The sequence below is a fragment of the Lissotriton vulgaris genome, chromosome 6, assembly GCF_964263255.1.
Source record: "Lissotriton vulgaris chromosome 6, aLisVul1.2, whole genome shotgun sequence".
Classification (NCBI taxonomy): Eukaryota; Metazoa; Chordata; class Amphibia; order Caudata; family Salamandridae; genus Lissotriton; species Lissotriton vulgaris.
In genome coordinates, this window is record NC_141694.1 from 178,505,637 (window position 1) to 178,529,922 (window position 24,286).

A 24,286-nucleotide genomic window follows, 5' to 3' on the forward strand; every position below is an offset into this window, starting at 1 on the left:
TGCCGCGTCGGGAATCGAACCCTGGTCCCGGGCCGTTCTCAGCCTCCGGGTCTGCCGCCTCTAACCAGTGAGCCACACCTCTCTACAAAATGGAAATGGCACTCTCTAGTTTAAAAAATTGTACAATGCAATGTCCTTCTTTCAAATATATGACAAATATTTCGAACCCAACCTTTTTCTTAATCCAGACATGTGTATCTCATGTAGGCAATCTTTTATCAGTGCATTTTGGTACTTGTAGTCCTGTTAGCACAATTGCACTCATGTCTACCAGTACAGTAATAACATAAAAACCTCACAGAATGAGAGCACTCATGCACACAAATTGCAAACCTTGCAGCTCAGCTCTCCACTCAATGTAAACATGTTTTTTTGTTCGTTGGCTCATAAAAATGACATGGGCATTTCCATTCAATTCTGATCGAAATAAAAATAAATCCTGCTAATCCCTACCCAAACTCTTAAAACCCACGTTTGACTACAAAAAGTGGCATTAAACAGACTGAAGAATGGTGCCTTTAATTAATGCAGCAGTTGCATTAGTCCCTTGGACCAGTGGTGGAAGTGCCTATTGAACTGAACCCCAGTTATGGATATCTTTTAACATCTACGTGAGAGTCAGGAAAGCCCACTTTTTAATATGCCTCTGGCTACTATTTTGTTTTGGACTGAAGAAGAAGCAATGCTGTGGAGTAAACTACAAGGTGAGAGAGGTGAATGTAGGAGGGGAGAAATACTGCTGATTGTGGTAGAATGTTATACCTACGGGTAATGGGTAAAACAAAGGCCGAAGCTTCAGGGCAAGTCTATGAGCTTGTGGCCTGGGTAGAGGTGGACAAGGTAACAAACTAACAGGGAGAGCTCAGTTCGAACTGAGCTATTAGCCGTTTTTGGCTCTAACGGCCAATGCGCAAGTTGAGCTTTGAAAATATTTATTATGGAAATCACGCAATAAGCATCATGTTAAAATTTCAATTTTTTGTAAAAAAGTGTATTTCTTTTTAACATGCTGAAGCATTTCTCCTTAGTCTGTTAAATCACTGGATTGTAGCATATTTATTAAAACATGAATTTACAAATATTCAAGTCCCCCCACATTCATGACGAGAAAGTGACTGGTAAACTCAGTGGCCTCAGCAGTTCTGTGCCTCCTATGGTGGCCCAGATTCTTCATATAGAGGAGCTGCATTGTAGTCTGTTAAGTGAAACATAAGAGGTTCTGTACAGTGATTACATTTCATAAAAGTCTTGGGATGAAAATCATTGGTACACTGAGCCTAGCTTGAAATACAAGTCTGTTAACATAACCTTTTGAAATGTGAGATATATGTTGTTAACAATGTTTTAAAGAGCCAGCATTACAGAAAGATCACTACAGCTAATAGAGGGCCAGATTCACAAAGGTAAGTCTAAATTTAGACATGAAGTCCAACTTTAGACCTAAAGTCTAAACTTGGGGCCTGATTCATGAAGGGCTTCAACACTTGTGGTGGAGGCCCGGCACTCCTGACAGAGTCTGGGAGCAGAATCTTTGAAATGAGAATTCTTATTCTCATTGTGGAGTTTGAGAATTCACATTGCGGAGATTACGCCCACGTGTGGAGACTCCCACACAATGCGGGGTCTCTGCTACAAGTGAAAAGGCCCTTTGTCAGTTCAGGCCCTTAGATTTCAAATCTAAATTTGGACTTTAGGTCTAAAGTTAGACTTCACATCTAAATTTACGCTTGAGGTCTAAAGTTAGACTTTAGGTCTAGAATTAGACTTCAGGTCTAAAATTAGACTTCACGTCAAAAATTAGACGTCAGGTCTGCAGTTAGACTTTACGTCTAAACTTAGACTTCCGGTCAACGTTTAGGTTTGTGAATCAGGCCCAGTGTTTTACGTTAGGTTACCACACCCTACATATCAAAAGAGCAATATGACATAAGGTAAATTGCTGAAAGTTGTAAGAACCTGTAGTCAAGGAAAACATTACTATTAGGCACTACAAACAATTAATGAAACAAAATGAAATGACGAAATAACTTTAAAAATGCTTAGAATGTCACAATTGTAGAAGAAAATTGACTTAATTCCACCTAAGGTTTCAACTACCATTACCAAAGAAAAAGAGGGAACTGTATGAAATTTCATTTTGCAAAAAGTTGTTGCAAGTTCTCTACCAAGGTTTCACCATGGGGTGTGTGTTATGGAGAGGGAGGCAGATTAGAGGTGTCTGGTCAGTTGATGAAATGTCAGGCATTTGTTGATCCTTTGTTGTGCAGGGCCTTGTAGGAGTGGGTCATCATCTTGAACTGGCATCTCTTCTGAATCAGGAGCCAGTGTAGTTTCTTGAGAAGTGGTGTGATGTTGGTCCTTCTGGGGAGATCGAGTATGGGTCGTGCAGCTGAGTTCTGTATTATTTGAAATCTCTTCAGGAGGCATGCAGTGATATAAGGAGTGTATTTAAATTCCAGGTATACTTTTTACTACTGCTAAAATTCATGGAGGAGTTACTAAACACTCCAGCAGCTCAGCTGAGAAGTATACAGATCTGTTGAACAAAGTTTAATTCATACCAATATGAGATTTAACTGCATGTTTTAATACTTACTTATATGGATGTGAATAGAAAACAGTGTCTATTGTCATTGCCTTACTAAATATATGAGTTTTTTAGGGAATCTGTTGGACCCAGCCCTTTTGGCAGGTTCATCCCGAGACTTTTTGCTTTTTCCTAGCCTGTTTCTGGAACCTGGTGGTGGTGGTTTTAGGCCTCTGCGCACTTTTTCACTGTGGTACAGTGTAAAGTGCTTGAGCTCTCTGTGTATGTGTGGTGAGTGACATGCCCTCCCATAGGAATAAATGGGGAATATGTATGCCCATGGGAGTTCCTGATGTGTGGGGAGTGCAGGGGCGAGTTTGGTATGAGAGAACTCGTGAGACTGAATGCTGCGAAATGGTATATGCGGCATGACTGTGTCTAGTCTAGAAGTGCCACTTTTAGAAGTTGGTATATTTGTGAAATTTGTGTCTGGCGTGTGATTGGCTGGTGAGCCTGGTCCAGGAGTGCCTGGGCCTGCTTGTGGATTGACTTTCTGGTTTGAGGGTGACAGGGGAGCCCAGGAGGTTGTCTGAGTCAGCCCATGGATGAAAGGCAGCATCTGCTGCCAGGGAAGAGGGAGGAGATGGCACCTGATAGTGAAGGGCTGTGCCTGCCTGCCACAATGCTGGCTCCACCCCCCCGCTGGGCGACTATCACTGACAGGACTTCCCTATAACCAGTTCTAGCTGGTTCTCACACTGCCTACTCAAAGACTTCAAAGACTTTTCTGTGTATAAGAAGGGGCTGTGTCCCCTTCCAAAATGTTCTTGTTTCTAACTTGAATCTGCCAGGGGCATGCTGCTGCTTGGGCTCAGGGGAACCCTGCCCAGCCCCTGGACCTCTGATGGACTTTCCTGGACTCCTGGGGGACCCCTCTGCCTTGCTGGGCTGATGGGGGGACTTGGCTTTGCCCCTGGGAATCTCTAGGACCTTTGCAGCATGGAGAAGCTGCATTTTCCTGTGGAGGGCGCTTGAGTTGTATTTCTAGCGCCTGGAAGCGCTGTGCTTCCCCCTGAGTTCTTGGGAACGCTCTGCTGGTTTTCTAGCGCTTTGGAGCGCTTTATTTCCCCCATGCGCTTGAGAGCGCTATATTGTTTGTCCTAGCGCTGGGGAGCGCTTTTGTGCACAGCCAGTGCATTGGCCCGCATTTTGCATGGGGAGCGGCGCGGGAGCCCACTCCACTATGTTTCCGACTTTCATGCCCCTCAATCGAGTGCCCACCTCGACTTATATCGATATTTGAAACCGGAACCCACCTGGCATTGCCCCGTGTATCACCGTTGCTGGCCTGGAGATCGTGGTGGAGGCGCTGCGCTCGCCTCCCTGCCCGGGGCCGCGCTGCCATTGGCGGCCCTCAGACCAGGAAGTCAGGTGATGTTTTGCCTGGCGGCGGGCGGGACTTCCGGTTTTGCGAGAGGAGTCTCACGCCCCCCGCCGGCACCCAAGAGGAGGGAAAGAAGAAGTGTTGCGGGGCTCCCATGAGCTGGGGGAGCCCCGTGATGTGAGGAGGAGCCCCGGGTCCCAGTAGGGGGGCCCGGGTGAAGCCGCCGCCCAGCAGAGAAGCCGCCGTCCGGAGGATCCCCGCACAGGAGACAGCCCGGTGAGTTTTGAGGGCTGGGGGGGCTCTGTGCGGCTGCTGTTGGTGCCGGAGAGCGGCCCAGGGGTGAGAGTGGAGGTAGGGCGACCCCAGATGGCAGTGGGCCGCCCCAACGTTCAACAGACCTTGAGGCTCCAAATGCCCACATTGGTGTGTGAAGCCCTGAGAGGGCTTTTGGGGTCATAGGTTACCGAGTCCCCCGAGAAGAGCTCCAACAGTGGGGCATGTTTTCCTTTTGAGCCCTGTGTGGCTCCAACGCAGACCATATTTGTTTAAGGAGCCTAGATGGCTCCCGGGACACCTCGGGGCATATTGTCGATGCCCGTCCCCTCCTGGGCTTGTGTAGTTCTAGTGCCAGTGAAAGCACCATTGTCGTTTTCAGAGCCTGTGTGGCTCCAACGTGGTTGGTGACAGAGCCTGTGTGGCTCCAGCAGTGGCGCAGTTTGCGCCTAAGGGTCAGGGAGGGCCCTGGCGCAGTTTTGAAATTCTCCAGCTGCCCAGCAATTAGTGGGCAGCTGCACCGTTTAGGCGCAATTTCAGGAGAGAGTCCCTGTGCGGGACAGAGAGGCCAGGCCTTCACAGCTGCACAGCACTTAGTGCCAGCTGCTACATTTAGGCTTTCTTTTCTTGAGACTGGTGCTGCATGGCCGCGCACCCTGACATTGAGACTCAGGGTGTCTTAGCCCCAACAAGGCCAGTTGGCCTAGGGACTGCCACAGGTAGTGGCTTATGTGAGTTTTTGCGCAATTGTATGGTTATTGCACCTCTGAATGTGTTCTCTTGCATCATGTGTTATTCCTGCACCTCTGAATGTTTTTAGAGATCATGTGATTTTTGCGCTATTGTATTGCTCTGGCACCTCTGAATGTTTTTATGCATTATGTGTCTTCCTTTCCTGCGCTGCACCTCTGAATGTTTTAGGCGTCATGTGTCTCCTAGCGCTGCACCTCTGAATGTGTTTGTGATGCATCATGTGCCTTATTCTTAACACCGCTGAATGTGTAGGTTTATGCATCATGTGTTTCCCTTTAATACTCCTCTGAATGTATATTTATGCATCATGGGTAATGTGTTCTTTCCTAGACCCCTAAATGCTGTGTGATACTTACGTGGTTGTTCTTTTTAGTACAGGTGGTCCTAGTGAGGTCCTGGTCCCCTGCATGACATGCTCCTAAGGTGTTTAGGGTTGCGTAGTGTGTACTTACCTGTTCCCAGTAGTTACTGGATGTGATTTATAACTGTTACTGTGTGCTACAGTGATTTTATATTCTTTTATTCTAATTTCTGACAGTATTTCATTTCTACTAAGTGCTGATTATGACAGTGACCCATGTGGCCCTGTCTTGTGAATAATCCCTTGTGAATATTGCCCGTGCCAGTTGGCACCATGTATATTGTGTGATCCTAACCGATGTGTTTTGACAATACAAAAGTTATTTTATAATAACCTTCTGTGGAGTTCCTTTTGTGGTGTGCCTAGTATGTTGTTGCTGGTGTGTGCTGGCGCAAATGCTTTACATATTGCCTCCGAGTTTAGCCTTACTGCTCATGCCAAGCTACCAAGGGGGTGAGCAGGGGTTATCTTGGCGTGTGACTTCCTTGCCCTGACTAGAATGGTGGTTTCTGCCTGGCTTTGGCATCAGCCTTAGCCTACCAGAAATAGCCAGTTCTAACAGAATCCATTTTGGGATTTATGAAGGTTGAGAATAATCATGGATAATTGGATAATTGTAATGAAATACTGTACAAAATACAAAATGAAGCTGTGATTTATGACCATGAAGAATATGTTAAGTGAATATAAGCCACTACATAGCAGTGTTCTGACGTAGAGGACCCCTTAGCCCTTCCTGCCCAACTATCCACAGACCCAACACTGCCCCTCAGCATTCCTATGAGCCCAAGCCACACCCTGATTAACCACCCCACTGTCATTAGATAGTATATGTCTTATTGTCGCATTTCCATTTATTCTCTTCCTTTTCTTTTGCGAAAGCCCTCTGTTGGGGTACTAAAGCAACTGGGCATTGATTTCCACTATGTATACTGACGGCGTATACGCTGTGTATTATCGGATTGTTTACAATAAATCATGCTAATGTACAGAGTTAGTGATTTAAATTGTGAACTAACAACAATGGTGCAGCAGTGTGGGCAGGCAATCATAGTGATACATGGTTTACTGCTTGTTGATGGTACCAGTGAGCGCTATTGCACATTATGATTATGCTCTTGTAACATACAGTAGTGATTTATATTGTGATCTAATGATGTTGTTATATGCGGATTTACATGTTGCTTTTGATAATTCTGTGCTGCCACACAAGTGTAAAAGGAAAAAAGAAAAAAGAATAAAGATATTTTTTTTTAAAAATGAAGAATATGTCAAGTGTGCAAATCACTTCTAAATGGTGAGACTAAAATTTTGTAATTGCTTTTGATTACTACATCTGAAACCGATTACTCTGAAATACATGCTTTTAAGTTAAATTCCTAATCTAAAGTGTTCTCCCTTTGGCAACCTACATGTCATCATGGCACTTGTCAGTCAACAAGTCGAAGCTGTTCCCAGTGTGCTCTCTTACAAATTACAAATTAATCGGAGCAACATTTTTTATTAATCTGTACAGTATATTCCATGCTGTAATACGCCAGTCTTTGGGCCGGCCAAATCATGTTAATTCACGGAGAATATTTACAAGCGACACAAGGGTGATTGTAGAGTTTGCAGGGGTTAAAGTTATCCTGTCTACATGATTGATTCACCAGAAGGTTATTGCTTCTGCACAGACCTTTAGTGCTGCTTTGTAGTGAATGTTGCTTTAATTTATTTGTAATTGCCTGTTGATCGATTGTATTTAAGGTTGACGCCTAGAAGGTCAATAAGGAAATTTTTAATATTATACTGTAATGAATGTTACACTTATTATTATCTGTCTGACGAATGTTATTGTCTGTAGATTTTTTATAAATTTGAACTTGTAATATGTTTTTAATGTATGTATTTGCCAATGAATTGCTGCAGTCAAACTGACAATAAACATTGAATGATAATAAATATGTACTATTTTTATATATTTTTAATATTAATTTATATTTTTTGTTATATACTCTGTCGAGTAGCTGAGCGCGATACAATTTTACTTAACATAACAAAACATATTAATTTATTTATGTTAGGGGCCCTGATTTGTGGCCTGAGGCTATGGATACTGTTTCGGCTCCCGGACCCAGTAATGACGGGGTATGGCTTGATGACATGCTGTCCATGAATCAGCAAATCACCACGGAGGTTTCCACCTGCTTTCATGTTTTAGGATGGCTCAGGAAAATTCTGGGTTGTCTTCATGTCTGTGCCCAAAAAAAACATTAACTAGGCCTTGGTAATTTGCATGCTGGAATCCTGAAGCATTCTTTATCTAAGTGTTAGAATTGGGGGTCTCTGCTTGGTACAGGTAGGTACTTGTGACAAGCAGGGACCCTCTCCTCTAGTCAGGACAAGGGAATTACCCACTTAAAATAAACCCTGCTTACTCTCTAGGCGGCGTGGCGCGAGCAGTCAAGGCTAGTTCAGTCAAGGCGATGTAAGTTAAGCATTTGTGACCACATCAGTAACCCAGTGAAAACACTACAAATGGACACCACACAAGGTTTTGTATAAAAAATAAGTATACTTTATATAGAATTATCACAAGACCAATAAACGACAAAAAGAATCCACAGTACTTTTAAATTTCAAGAGTTCTGGTTAAAAATGTGCAAATCAAAGTTCTGTGCTAGTCGGTAGCCTTGTCCGGCTAGGGCGCGCTGAAAGAACACAGAGTCTAACAAATCCAGCGGACCGCGGCGGTCCGGGCCTACTCAAATGTCGACAGACTCAAACACAGTATCTTTTCCTTGAGGCGGCCGGCACGGATGTGCGAGCCTGTTCCGGTGTTCGTCGCGGTGTAGAAAAAGAAAGCTTTGCAGGTCACGGTGTCCCTTCCGTCGCGGTGCAGGCTACGGCTCGTTGGCGGCGGTGGTGATCTCAGAGGTTGCATTGTTCGGGGTGGACGTTGCTCGTTGCGGTGCTTCCAGCTTTACGGTGCGGCGTTTGAGCCAGAGTTGGGGAGCTGGCGTCGGTCAGTCCGGACAGCGGTGCGCGTCGGGCGGTGTGCCGCAAAGTGTGCGAGGCGGTGCCCAACTCCGGTGCGGTCACAGGACTCGAAGTCAGCAGCAGTGACCGGGTTGGACAGACCAGCTCGATTTGTTGTTGCACGTTGCGGTGTCCTTCCAGTCGCGGTGCAGGCTACGGCTCGTTGACGGCGTCGAGATGGAGTCGGTGAGCGCAGAGCTTGCATTGTTTGAGGCGGGCGTTGCTCAGTGCGGTGCCAACAGAACACTGGGCCGGTCGGGAAAGTCGGTCACAGCTCCCTGCCTATGTAGCCACTGGATCAGTAGCAATTCACAAAGGCTGGTGAAGTCCAATGGTCCTGGGACTTCGGTCAGGGGGCAAGCTCTCTTCCAAGCCCTTGGAGAACTTTTTAGCACAAGTTGAAAAGCAAAGGTAAAATCCACAACGCCCTTTCTCCTCTCTAGGCAGCCAGGCAACCACTGCAGGCCAATCCCCCAAGCAGCACTTCAGCTTGGGAATAGTCTCTCCTCAGTTTCTTCAGGTTCCTTCTCCTCAGCAGAGGTTTCTTCTTGTCAGTTCCAGGAGTGATCTAATTTCATGGGTTCAGTGTCCCAATACTTACACCCCAAAATCCTTTGTTCTCTGAGGGGAGAGGGGCCTGTGCCCAGTTCAAGACAGTTCTGAAACACTCTGTTTACCAGACTTCTCCTTTCCTTTCACAGCCCAGGGCAGGCACATCAGACGCCCCACGGGAGGCGGAGCCAGCATTTTGGAAGGCAAGTACAGGTCAGGAGCACTTTGTTGACAGTCTTACTTCTCTTTTTTCAGTGCGCAGGGCAGAGACATCAGACACACCACAAGGGGTGGAGCCAGCATTGTAGAAGGAAGGCCCAGCCCTATTCAGGTCCCAGGTGCAACTCCTCCATCCCATCTTGGATGCAGATCTCCCTATTCACCACCATGCAGCCCCAGCCTGTCTCCTGGAATTCCCCAGTGCTGTCACACACAAACCCAAACAAGGAATACACAACCTAGCAGAGGCGGGCTCAAATTGTTAGGCAAGAAAATACCTACTTTCTGTAGTATTTCAAACACAGACTATTAAAATAAACTTTACTAAAATATGTATTTAATTACTCTGAATCCAGGCATACTAAACTTGAATTTCTACCATGTTCCTGGAGTCTGCTAGGATTATAAACATGTAACAAACCAGCAGTACATTCTATCCTATGGGGAACAGGTAGCCTTGCAATAATGAAAAACGAAAATGGCTGTAATTCACTATTAGGACATGCCACCCACATCAGGGCTTGTCCTACCTTATACCTACAATGCACCCTGCTCTTGGGCCTACCATAGGGGTGACTAATATGAAGACAAGGGAAGGTTTAGGAACAGGCAAGTGGGTGCACTTGCCTAGTCAGCATGACAGTACTAGACTGCACGCAGGTTCTGCAATGGCAGACCTTAGACACATTGTACAAGGCTGCTTCTGTGGGTGGCACAATCAGTGCAGCAAGCCCACTAGCAGCATTTGGATTTACATGCCCTGGGCACACTCAGTGCACTGTACTAGGGTCTGACATGTAAACCAAATATCCAATCATGGAACCACTAATCAATACATCAATTTGCAGTAGGGAGCACTCGCACTGTGGCAATGGACAGCAGTGGCACAGTGCCCAAAGCATCTAACACCAGAAAAACACATGAGGCAACAGCAAAAATCGGAAGGAGACCCACGCCAATGGTACCAGGTCTAACACTAAGTATCATGAAAGGTCTCCTAAAGTGACTCAGATATTGCAAAAGGCTGCTGCTAGACACCTACTTCACCTCCCCCCAAGTTTTCGTCCAATACAACTTTGCTCTGTGAACATCACTGGCTGTCTAATTAACGTCCTCTGTAATTGAAAGCTCTATGCTATGTGCATAAAGGTCTTTCCAATTCCGGCGCTATATATATCTTAAATCTTTTGTGCTGCCATATATACCCAGTGGGTCTCTGTGCTCAAGCAATCATAATCTTGCTGGAATTCCCAGAATTTGGAAAACCCATCAAGGGGGGTCGAGGTTTTTTTCTTCTTTAGCCAGAATCTGTGGAATTTCTTGCCTCCCGCTTTGAGAGCATGTGGCTCCCTCTCCGTCTTCTGCGAAAAATTAATAACCTGGTTGTTTGAACTTTGCTGTTGGAAAAGGACTGCCTTTGGGTACAGGGTACATTTTTGGGTAGCCAATCGCTCTATAAGTCTATATATAATAATAATAATTGATATTTTAAACTGTTTAGTTTAACATTATTTCCAATGAGTTTTATTTTAAGTCCCTACCTCTATCATTGTTTGTGGGAGAGTGTTGCAATGCCAGTGGTCGGCCATATATAGTGCTGGAATTACTATACAAGTATAAGTAACTAATAAAGTGTAGCTTGTGAATACCAGAAAATAGTAAACTTATTTGGGCTGTTTGCTTGCCGTCTCCCACTGCCCGCTGATGGCCACCTTAATCCTTTGCCCAAGTGAATCTCACACTGTTCATACGGTGCGCCACACCTCAACCAACATCTTGTGAACTGGTATATCCTGCAGCCACTCTCTCTCTCTCCTTCACCCCATGGTGCCATGCAGCCTCGACTCATGAGGGAGTCATTTTGCTCAACTTTATCGACATCCTGATTGGGCCTGCAACAAGAGTTTGGCCACTGTTTCAGATACTGCCATTTGATTTTTTTTGTTGCCCTGCACTTTGCTTTAAGGTTTGCTAATTCTGCTACTCAATTTCATTTTACATTGCTCGGATCTCAGCCGTCTGCTTGGGCTGTTTGCTCCCCATCTCCCGCTGCCCCCTGCGGGCCACCTTAATCCTTTACCCGAGTGAATTTTGCCACTGTTCCTACAGTGTGCCGCACCTTTAACCAACATCATGTGATCTAACTTTTATCTGAAGCTTTATCCAATACGATATTGTGGGGAACCCTTTTGCCTCACATCAGCTGACTTCTGTTGTGCCTGATTTACCTCCCTCACTCCTGAGCATTGTCAGTTCCCTGCATCACACAAGCTATGGCAACACCTCAGTGGAAGCTTTCTTTGTTGGGCTCTGGATATTGCAGGCTACATCTACTCTTTTCTAGCTGCAGCCCCCTCTTTCAGACCTAAATGAAGCAAATTCTCTGTCTCCTTCAAACCAAGGCAGCAACTGAGGGACTTTGCTCTGTCCACTTGTTCTTAGGTAAATTGGTTTTAGTACTCTACATCCTCCTGATGCCCCTACCCGTATCGTGACCTGCTCCCTACCACCTGCCACCTGCCACCATGCAGCCACTGGGTTGCACTCAAATTCTTTCCCTGTACTGCCCGCTCCCCGATTATATATTGCCCATTGCATCGGCAACGCTGGGCTTTCCCAGAAGCCTACCAGCCCATCCTTCCATAATGGCTGGATCTGACCTGATTGCAACAGGATGCAACTCCCTCACATCGCTTACCCTCCCAACCTTTCCTAGTCTGCTGCTAAATCCTTTAAACATTCCCTCCTGAGAAGAGACCCCGAGACTCTGATCTCTAACCTGGACGTCAACGCCGACAGGTGCATCATCAACAATGGCCTTATTATCTATACTAGGAAAATAGCACTATTGCGCACTACCATATTTAACCTACTCAGCATAAACAACTCCAGGAACATTCCTTATGGTGCCAAACTCATGATCGTGCCTTCCCAAAACCTTAAAGCCGACCTTACTATTACCTTTTACAAAAACGGCATTGTCATGATCCAAGCACCAGACATAGATTGCAATAAATTAGCTGACTTCTTCTCTATCCTTAAGAAACATGTACTTCCTTCCTCCACGCACCCCCTGGACATGCCGTCAGCCCGACTCCTGTCACTGCGCCGGTCCATTTAACTCTAAATCCAAGGGTAAGGGCCTTCCATCTATACCTACCAATGCTGCTGCCACTCCCCCTTCTACCCCCTCTCTTCCTCCCACAAGTTGGATTGGTGCAAATCATCCCAATGTGTTCTCCAATCAGATCAAATCCAGAGATTGTATCTCCCCTAGTGCTGTCAGAGAACTTCCCTCCACTCACCCTGACCTCTAGCATCCACCAATAAGTCTACGCCACTGCCCTGCTTCCTATCCTCGCTCCTCGCCTAGTAACTAACAATCACATCACCCTCAGCTCACCTAACTTTCTCTGCAACAGTCCCAGAACCCTCCCCACTGAGCTTGTCTAGCCCTCCTCTCTTCCCTTCTCCCAGTAACCAAGCCTTAGGGGGTTCGAGCTACCCCGCCTGCCCTCCCGCTCTTGCCACCAGACCCTCTCCTCGCACGCTGGTCCCTCGCTGGCATGTACAACCTACACCTTTGGACTTTGAAACCCTGAACACCAGAGAATCCATCATTTTTCAGAGAATCCAGAAATCCCTATTAGATTTGAAGAACATCCTTCTTCACACTGAACACTCTATTGCCACCCTAAAGCCCTCCCTTAACTCAGTTCTTTCCCTGCTCACCATAACCACTCTCCAACTTAACACAAGTACACTTATCCTCCCCTTCTCATAACATTTGTCTTAATGCTCCACTCTCTGGCCTCCTTCTTAACTGCTATTCAGCTGAGAGACATGCTGAGAGACACGCCTCTGACATCGCCGCCCTCATCCTAGGCCATAAAACTGATGTAACTATCCTAACTGAGTCGTGGCTCAATGACTCTTCATCTCCTTACCTTGATTTACTGGTCCCACCAAACTAGATCATCGTTAGACTTGATAAACAAATACAAAAAGGGGGAGACATTGCATGCATCTATTGCTCAGACCTCCTTGTCACAGAGCTCCATGCAGAACCCAGAGACACCTGTGACTATCTTGCTCTCTCCATTAGTAACAACTCTACTCAGTTATGCAAATTGCACATCTTCTACCCCCCATGCAAGAACGACACATTCATGGACCTCCTCATGGAAATAATTACTGCTAAGGTATCCCCTCATTCCAAGGACATTTTCCTCTGTGACTTTAATCTGCTTTGGAATGCCCCCACTCACTCCCAGGTCAATGCTGTTGAAGTCTTTCTCACTGACCAATCACTCACCCAGGTCTGCACCCTGCCAATCCACTCAAAAAGTACAACGTTGGAGTGGATCATCACTAAGGCATCCACGGTCAGGCTGTATTCAATAGATCCATGGGACTGGTCAGACCACCACGCCATCACCTTCCTAAAACCTGACTACAGCATGAAAAGCCCTGGGCAACCGGTGAAACTGAAACACTGGCTCAGACACACTAAGAACCTTGACCTCCAGATGCTGACTGCTCACTGTGAGAACGACCTACAATCTCCCAATCTATCTAAGGTCAATGACCTCACAGAGCACTTAAACTTGGCTATGTCCAACATATTGGATGATCTGGGCCCGTTAAAGCTCAAAAGGTCCCAAATCAAAGGCAATAACCCCTGGATCAGCATACCCCTCAGTAGCGAAAAGAGAGCTCTCCGACTTAAAGAAAGAAACTGGAGACAGCACCCCTCAGCCTCCTAACTTAAACTTCTCTGTCAGGCCAGAAATACTTACAACAGGAACATCCTCATGTCTAAAAAAAGAGTTCTTCTAATCAGAACCGGAAACGCCAAAAAAATTCAAAATTTTCAAATTCAATCAAACAAAACAGTGAAGTCATCCAAAGAAACTACAAAATCAAAAATAACCTGTGATGAGTTCTGCTCCTTCTTTACAACCAAAATTAACTTGCTAGGTAACAAACTTAATGCCACTTCAAACCACCTCAAACCTCACTCCTCCTCTTACTGGGACCCATCTCTCCTCTCTTCCCTCCATGCAACACAAAAAGCAAAGCTCACTGGTCCAACTTTGAACTATATGATGACCATTCCATCTCAAAATTTCTATCCTCCTTAAAACCGAAACCCACTTGAAGGACCCTCTCCTCACCAACTGCTTGGCAGCGACCTCCCTACTCTTCATTCCCATTTGGACTACAATTATCAACTCTTCCCTTCTTCAAGGGTCCATACCTGACTCCCTTATAACTGGGCAAGCAATCACTATCCTAAAAAACCTACTCTGAATCCGGAAATTTCAGACAGCTTCAGACCAATTTGTAATATTCCTCTCCTTGAGAAAGTGCTGGAGATATGTGTGTAGCTACACCAAGCCAACATATCGCTAATTTCAATCTGCTTGATGATTACCAATCTGGGTTCAGGCCTGGGCATTGCAATGAAACTACTATTCTTCACAATGTAGATGATGCTCTCCAAGCCCTTGACCAAGGCAAAACCTGTCTCTTAATCCTACTGGATCTTTCTTCAGCATTCAACACATTCAACCACGAAAAACTTCTTGAACGCCTCGAACACAGGATGGGTCTACTAGGCACTGTCATCAAATGGTTTAGTTCCTTACTCCAGAACCACACCCAGAGATTCTTAGTCAACAGCAACCTTTCTGTTCCTTCCCCGATATCAATTGGTGTCCCTCAAGGCTCTACTCTGTCCCCTACTCTCTTCAATCTCTACATTGAACCATTAGCTGAAATTCTTTGCACGGCCAACATCTCCTTCCACATGTACGCCGATGAAACCCAGATATACATCAAAATCTCTTATCTTGAGGAGATTACCTATCTGAATGACGCCCTGAAAGTGACTGTTCAATGGCTTGCCAATAACCAACTCAAGTGCCCCCTAAAACATCCAATGACATCCTGGAATGTATCACCTCGATCACAGCACTCAACTGCACACCGACCATAGTGGATTCTGCCAAATCTCTCATTATAAGCTTGGACAGCAACCTGAATATGCATGAATACATCAACTCGATGGCCAAAACTGCCAGGTTCAATCTGAACTACTTGAAAAAACTAAAACCCTTCCTTGAAATTTCCGACCTAAAAACCACAGCTCAGGCGTTTGTTATCTCCAGAATTGAATACAACTGCTGTACCCTATCTGGCCTACCTAAGACTTCCACAGCCCCTCTAAAAGCTTGCTCCAACGCAGCAGATGGACTCTTATCTGGCTCAAAAAAATTTGACCAAATTTCACCACACTTGAAGGCCTTGAACTGGCTTCCTCTAGAAGCCAGAATACTGCGTAAGCTGGCCCGCATCCCTCAAAAAGCCTTGTACACAAACTCCCTGGAATATCTCACCCAGAAAACTGTGGTATCTGGGAGATTCAGAAACTTTCGATCCGCCAGAGACTGTGTGCTCCACCCGCCCCTCACTGCAAGGAAAAAACATAAAACCGAGCGTTCTCTGGGGCTGCACCAAGAATCTGGAACTCACTACCATACTCCATCAGAATAATACCTTCTCTGTAAATCTTCAAAAAGGAAGCTAAAATCTTCCTAATGAGCAAATTCCTCCAATACCTCTACTTTGTCGCACATCACGCAATGTGATGACATGCCAAGAAAAGTAGAACTGGGTATACAAAAAGAAAACCTGTGCCAAAACACGTCACATAAACTGTGGAGTAACAGAGGTATTTATATAAAAATGGACATATTCTGAGAAGTGATAGTGTTGTTGCTACATTTGAATAAGGCTTTTGGTGCTTGAAATATGCTCCTTTTTGTGTACGGAGTTATCTCTTTGTCAAATTCAGATATATCCTGTAGTATACAAATTTGTCATTTTTAGAATACTCTGAGTTTTGTGAGGCTGATGGGGGATTTCAAGACTAGCCACAACTTTGCATTTTTTGGATAGACTAACTTATTTTATAAAAATGGGGAACTATGGTTCCATGGATTTAACCAGAGACATTTTTGTTTTGAAATGGCAGCAGTAATGTCAAAGGTGTGTGCAATTGGATTGGTGATGTGAAATCAGCATGAATGATGGAATGAATGAATGAATGAATGAATGAATGAATGAATGAATGAATGAATGAATGAATGAATGAATGAATGAATGAATGAATGAATAGCTTTATTTCGATATAAAAAAATATCATAAAAGCAGATACAACAATTTTTAAATCATGTAAAAACAAGTGAATTCTATTTACACCGATAAAATCGTATTAACCAAAACAGATAAAACAAGCATTAAGTAGTCATAGAAAGCCTATTCAGACGAATTAACCATGCCCATTTTAGAAACTTGGACACACAACATGCAAACATGGTACAAGTGTCAGATTTTAAAATACGCAGCGCCTCTCTGCACTGCCGGGTACCTAACTGCCTGCACAAGGGTTTAAGCCATCTCCGCCTTGGCCGTGCATATGCGGGACATTCAAAGAAAATGTGAGCGACCGACTGTACAAGTGATGGGCAAGTCGCACAGGAGGAGGAGCGGGGGTAGCCAAGATTCCAACGGGAGGTAAAATCACCTACAGGTAGCGTCCCTACTCTAAATTTAAAATACAAAGCTCTGTCAATAGGATTGGAACTAGTGTCAAGGTAGGGTTCGTAGGCCACCACTTCCTTCATCTTCAGAAATTCCTCTGTGGATTTACAATGTTTTACATCAAGGGAATTCTTACAGAGTACCCAGCTCCAGTAAAGTTTCTTTAGAACTGCCTTGGGGGGGGCAGTCCTTGAGTCCCAAGCATCCCCAAGCCCAAAAGCTCCTTGCAGATGTTTCACGTCCCTCAGCCACTTAATCTTGCACCAGCCCTCCAGAGCCATCACCTCTGCTAAGGCCTCTGCGTATGGGGCTAGCTCGGGCACTCGCCGCAGTCATGCCCAGAGCAGCAGGGGGCGAATTTGGGCTTGATCCTTGATCGATCTACAACTCATATCAATTAGTACAGGTACTGAAGGGGTGCTCTGGGGGAGGGCCATCAGGTCTTTCAAGAATTTGGTCTCTGATCTAGCTAAGACTTCGAGGTTGCAAGTGCCCCACAGTTCCGCCCCATACAAAGCAGCACTAACCCCTCTAGCTTGGTAAATCGCGAGGACTGGGGCAATAGGCTTGGTTGTAGAGGAAGGTTGCTCCTTCAGTAGGGCACCACCCACCCTTTTGTGGGTTAGAAACATCTGTGAAATCAGAAAGAGGACAGGTACTGGAAAGTGATTTGACCATTTGTTAGCAATGCAAAAATGAGAACTGAGTATTTGATATGAAGCGGTAACGAGGTCAAGAATGTGACCGTTATTATGTCCTTTGTAATGTGGCTGATGGACCCTTGTCCAAGGCAATTGTGAAGGCTTAGAAGGTTGTTAAGGTCAAGGTAGAATTTATACTTAGGATTCCACTAGTCTATTTTCATGTCACCTAGTAAGATGTTTAAGGGTGAAAGTGATTGGCTTAGCATTAGATAAAGAAAAGAAATAGCATTTGTAGTGCATTTGAAGGTGGCCTAACTTGGGGGCCGGTACCACTTTCCAATTCAGTGAGTTTTTGAAAATGATGGCCACACTCCATTTGCTTTTACTTGCTGGTCTTCTCTGAAATTAGATCAATATTGGTGATCAGGAGGTTGGATATATTTTGCAAGTCTTGTTTCAAACAGGATTCAGTGATGCACACCAAACCTTTGAGAATCAGTGTGGGAGGTGATGTCTACATGATGTGTGGTGGCAGATCTAACATTTCAGGGATTCTGTTTGGGAACAGAACTATGCCTGAGATCACAGAACATCAGGATGCTGGGACTGAGTCACCATACCACATCAGTACCTATAAACCCAGACTAGCTCATAGTGCCTTACCTGCCCTCCTAACCTTTCGAGAGTAACAGATAAGTTGGAACCACAGGTCACAACATTCTTGTTGCCTCAGGGAACCACAGTAACAGGTCATCACCTTTTGCTCTCTCACTCATGCATATGCATAATAAACAGAATCGAGACACAAAAACAGTTTACAATATTTATTGAAACTATTGTGCTCTATTATGAAGCAACTGTCCTGCAACTAGAAAACATAAAAAATTAGCAGTATAATCAGCATTACCAATAAACTGTACACTATGAAAAGCCCTAACATGGTTATTGGAGAATCTGCCTAAGCCTAGCCTTACAACAAAAGAACAATGATCTCGGGGATGGTATAGGGCCCCCTACCTGGCATTTGCCATTAGCTGGTCTCATCTTAGATTGCACAGAGATGGCATGCTCATCCTAGAAGCTATCCTCCGCTAAAAATCCTCCTCTCTATTTTCAAAATTCTAAGTCTCAGCTTATATGAAAAGAAATGCCCTACTCAAAAACAGCAGCTGGGTCTCTTGCATGGTGTACAGGTGTGAGTGTCTGACCACAGAGAAAAACAGGGCACAGTGTTTTTTGACTTTGTATTAAATGTTTAGACTGATTCGCAGCAAATGAGCTGAATAATGAAACATGCACACCTTATTTCCAAAATTAAAAAGTGTAACTTTAAATTCTTCCCATTTAAAAACAAATGGCAGATATTTTCAATTATAAATATGTCAGCGTGTCTACCAGCCACTGTGAACATGATGCCTGCTGTGTGGTAATGCAACACTTTGAAATGGGAGAACATTGAAGAGTCAACTTTATGTGTATATGCATGACATAAAACTCATCATTTAAATGTTCTCCCTTATCAAACAGCAGGCATATTACTCCCAGGGGCCTGTAGGCATGCTACCATATGTATAACAGGAAAATACAGTCATTTTCTTTTAAATATGAAGATTTTAAAGTGAAGAAACATGCTTCATAAAACATTAGATCTTAATTGGCTTAATGTAAAGTAGAGAAAAACATTAAGACAATGTTTCATAGACACATTTTTCTTCAAATTAAATATCTTCCATTTAAAAGAAGATGACTGTATTTTACAGTTTTAAAGATGCCTGCTGTTTCTAAAATTGACACTTTAGAAAAAGAGGGATAATCAAATTGAAGAACTAAGTTAATTATTAACTTAGCTTTTCTTTTGAATTTTCTCTCCTTCAAAGGCATTCAGAAATAGCATTTTGTTCTCATGCTCCAATATGGAGCTGAGAAGGAGTTTTATTTAAGAGTTAAATACCTCACTGCTTCAGGTCTGAACCTCTGTGACCCACATGGGTCATAAATCAGAGTGGAGCACTTCTCATTATCAGGCTCTGCTACCTGCAGCCTGATAATAATGTGAAATAAAAATTGCATTTCCTTAACTCTATAAGGAAAAAACACAATTTTTATTTATTGCAGTTCTTAACTAAAAATGAACTTAAGCCTGGGAGCTACTCAGAAGGTTTCCACGAGCTACTGGTATCTCGCGATCGAATGGTTAGAGACACCTGATCTAGACATATCATTGCATCAGAGCTGTAGCTTTTATGATATAAACGGAACACTTGCCTTCAGAGGACAGAGAGGAGCACTCCGGTAAAAACTGTACTGGAACTAATCCTGTGTTCGACATGCAGCTCTCCTAATGCTGATCTTCTATCCTGCAGAGAGGGGTTGCCAATCCTATTCCAGGCCTAATCGCTGGTCCAGATTTCCAGGTCTGGGGGATGAGGCTAACCTAAGAGATTGGGCAGTAGGCACACCCACTATGCTCTCAGAGTAGGTTTGTGATTGGTAGAAATATACAGAAATCAGAATGCCATGGTTGGATTGCTTTGTTTTATCTGCCTAACAATCTCAGCTTATTCTTTCTATGCAAGACTACCATTGTTTCAATAAATCTATTCAAAACGTTATTCGTACCTATCTTGTGTTTAGCATAGGCATGCATAATCAAAAAACGGAAGAGGTAACAAATGTCCACGACTATCTTGGGGATCAGAGTGTCATGTTTGAGGTTGCCGAAATACCCTGACACCCCAGGAAGGTTAGGCGTTCAAGTGAGGCACTTTGAGCTAGAAAGGAATTCGTCCGACAGTCTCTGATGATGGAGATGGACTAACCCCCAGATTCATCAAAGTCATGTTTTGCGAGTCCTTAATAGCGAATTTTAAGGAATCGCTATTAAAGACTCGCAAAACGGGATGCATGTAGAAATCGCAATATTTTTAGCGATTTAAACTGCTTCCTTATTTGCGATTCGGTAATTGCTAATCGTAAATAAGGAATGGCTTTCCCATTCATTCCTATTGGCCTAAAGGCCCGTAGGAATGAATGGGGAGTAATTCCTTATTTGCGATTAGCAATTAGTGAATCACAAATAAGGAAGCAATTTCAAGAGTCCCAGGGTGTTCCGAAGGCACCCTGTTGCAGCCCTGAAATGGCAATGTACACTGGTGTTGCGCACACACATGTCCCAAGGACATGTGTGTGTGTGTAACATACAACTTAGTCAAATGCACTAAAGTGCATTTTTCTAAGTTTTTGCTATTTACCACGTAGTTTGACTTCTCAGTAAATAGCTGCCACAGATTGCGAATTCGCAATCTAGGAATGGTTCATGCTTTGCATTTAAGGAATCGCAAATTGCGATTCCTTAAATGCAATCGCAATTTGAGAAATCACAATTATTTGCGATTTCTTAAATTGCGAGTGCATGAACCATTGATGCATCTCAATGCCATTTTTGCGGGCGCAAACGGCCGATTTTTGCGATTCGCACCATTTGCGCTCGCAAAAATGCTTGATGAATCTACCTTCTGTAATCCTAAAGGAGAATTGCTTGAGAGCATTACAGACAAATGGGAGTATAAAAAGAGAACACCAATATGATGTATTGTAATGCTCATTTGTGTACGGGGCTCAGTTTATAAAAATGGTTGGTATCTGATCCAGTGTAAGAAATTAAATATTTGGGGGGCAAGCACCATGGCACTATTTCCTCTGAAGAGATAAAGTGCACTTGTGATCATTTTTGTCTTTGAATACAATGGAGATCCTATTTGCCTCAGTTCAATACAAGTAAGACACAGAGAGGGATGGTGTTTTGCTCTGGTTCCAAATTATCTAAATCTGGGCTAGTTCCTTACGTTCCAAACATTTCTTGGAGTCGTACATAGAGGCCCATTTCTTGATATCATGTCATCTTTTTGATTCAAAAGATACTTTTTCTTTCCAGCCCTTTTGTTTATACTCAGGTTTAAATATCTTGAAGTCTAATTAGAATAAGATTGTAAAATTATCTTTTTGGCACTTGATAACACAATTTAAGTTTATTTTTATAAGCGCTAACTCTTGGGTTTACCAGGTGTTTTTTAATGAGTTTCCTTGTCTGTGATTGCAGATTCATTTATTCTCAGCTCTTAAATGCAAATTTAGTATGATAAGAAGATATATTTGCAGTGTCTAATAGTCTGTTCCAGAACTATTAATAGTCTCAATTAGAAGTCCTCCATATTGATTTATCCATTCTTCACAAGGAACAGCTGAATGCTGCATCCATTTGGGGTTTATTTATTTTATTTATTTATTTAAGGTTTTTATAGAGCGCGTAGTAACCCTTGAGCATCCCAGCGCTTAACCTGAAATCCGGAGGGTGTGGCCGAGAAAGGGGGAAGGATCACGGAAAAAGAAGGGTTTTTAAAGCCTTCCTGTACTGTAGGAGGTTGGGCACAGTTCTTAGTCTCCGGGGGAGACTATTCCATCGTTTGGCCGTGTGTACCGAGAAGCGGCGTCCTCCAGACCGGGCTTTCCTTACTCTGGGGACGATGATGAGATTCTCTCCGCTTGAGCGAAGGTCTCTTGTTGTTTTGTAGGGGGCAATGAATTCCATGAGGATGGGTGGGCCCTTGCCGTTGAGGGTTTTGTGGGCTAGGCAAAGGGCTTTGAAAGCAACCCTTTCTCTGACTGGGAGCCAGTGCAGGAGCTTCAGGGTTGGCTTTGCCGAGGATCTTGCAGGGGTGTGGGTGAGTAAACGGGCGGCGGCGTTTTGTAATCTCTGCAGCGTGTTGAATGTCGCTTCAGGGGCCCCCAGGTAGACTGCGTTGCAGTAGTCTAGCCTCGCCAGGATGAGGCCCTGGATCAATAGTTTCCGGGAGGAGGCAGGGAGCAGAGGGAAGATCTTTCTGCAGGCCCTAAGGAGGCCAAAGCATATCCCTGCCGTCTTTTTGGCCTGTGTTCTGAAGCTCAGGTCTTTGTCGAGCCAAACGCCCAGGCTCTTGACCTCCTCCTTAGGTGCAGGGGGGTCACCTAGACAGTCGGGCCAGATGTTGGGCGGCAGGGAGGCTCCTTTGTGTCCGAGCAGTAGGATCTCGGTCTTGGACCCGTTTAATTTTAATGCAGAGGTGTTCATCCAGCTGTGGATTTCTGTGAGACAGCTGTGAAGGTCGGAGGGGTCTTGGTGGGGGTGTGAGAGGGTCACCACCAGCTGGGTATCATCGGCGTAATTGATGATCGTTACGCCGAAAGGGTTGACCAATTGCTCCAGCGGGGACATGTAAACGTTGAATAATGTAGGGCTAAGAGATGAGCCCTGCGGTACTCAACAACGGAGGGGGATTGCTGGGGAGTGGCTGTCATTCTCCCAGACCTGAAAGGAGCGACCGTCCAAAAAGGACGACAGCCACTTCAGGGCCGTGCCTCTGACTCCAATGCCTCCCAGACGTTTCTCAAATTTGAATGTTATTCTGATTCAGATGTAGTCTTCAAATATTAAGTTTTCTTGATGTCTAAGTAGATTATGATCTCCTGTGGGAAGTCATCACTTTCTCTGCTAACCATAATTTCATAGAAAACAATTTGCTGCATTAAAGATACTAGAGTATAATCTAGAAAAGTACTTTTTGTTTGCCACAAAGTGAGATGCCCAGCAAGCATAACTGGGGAAAATATGCCTTCAAGAATAATCACTGCTTAAATAGCATGGCCCCAAAAAGTAGGGTAAATATAAATTTTCATTGTCAGGTATCTGCCGATATAATTGCAAAAAATTTTTCGATCTGGGGTAACCCACTTACGGTCCAAAAGTTAAATCAGATCTCATTCGAGTATACACTCAACATTCCCTGTCATCATTAATTGATTTGAAATGTGTTTAAGTATAGTGATTTATACTATTCGTTTTCATAATGAAGCTGGATGACTATAGATATTGCACAACACAAAAATTGGAAAATTAATGACCCCTAACATTTCTATTTTCTGAAACCACTCTAAAATCTCAATCGATTAGTATGATTTTGTTTGATGCTTGTAAACTTAGAATACAACTCCCTACCCAACATTTTATTAAAATAATGTCAGAAAAAATTGTCTTATTTAGGAATGTTGTAAACTGTAAATTTCTTCTTACCTTTGGAATAAAATAACCTTTGAAGTTTGTATCCACAGTGGTCTCACGGGGCAAACCTAATGGCAGAATGTTTCCAAATCGCTGAACCTCATGTATCACGGCATCTGTGTATGGCATAAGCTTACGATGCCCAGTATTTGGCTGCTCTGAGCCTATGACTCTGTCAATCTCTTCCTGAACTTTTCCTGATAAAAAACAATACAACACATTGCAAAACATATAAAGAAATAATTTCATATTTATTTAATAAATACTGCACATTGGGTAGCTTTCCATGCACCTTTTGATTCTCATTACAAGGGCGAACTATTGTGCTAATATTATCCTTCCCTAAAATAGTACAGAATGTATGGTTACATTTAGAATACAAAAAAGTCCTTGCCACCTAGTCAGTATATATAATGACTGGAGTGTAACATTTGCCCCATCCTTACTTCCGTGGCAGGACTTTACCAGTGGCAGCAGTGAAAATGTCTGAGAAAATAGTATTTCCTGCGCTAAGTGCCCGGAAAAGCAATGAGATTTGTTATCCTTGTGCTTAATGCACAGGATGGCGTCTCTTTCTCTCTCTCTCTCTCTCTCTCTCTCTCTCTCTCTCTCTCTATCTCTCTCTCTCTCTCTCTCTCTCTCTCTCTCTCTTTCTCTCTCTCTCTGTAAAGAAGTCCAATTGGTAGATTGTAGGTGAAATAAGTATTTATTATAGTAAAGGATCCCATCCACAGGATAAGCAGGCACCAGTAGTAAGGTCCAAGATCAACTGCCTAGAAACTCTAAACATCACAAGCACGGAATCTGTACAGAGAATTCCAATGCATGTGGCAACCTGGCAACAAGCTGC

At 44.0% G+C, this 24,286-nt stretch overlaps 1 protein-coding gene across 1 annotated transcript in view; it reads right to left on the bottom strand.

The window, feature by feature from the left end:
* Window positions 1–24,286, bottom strand: part of LOC147706981 (cytochrome P450 2K1-like) — a 318,269-nt gene that overhangs the window by 7,185 nt on the left and 286,798 nt on the right. The window contains exon 7 of the mRNA XM_086926209.1: window positions 23,449–23,633. Within this exon, the coding sequence (XP_086782335.1) occupies window positions 23,449–23,633 (185 nt within the window). The remainder of the gene's footprint in view (window positions 1–23,448; window positions 23,634–24,286) is intronic.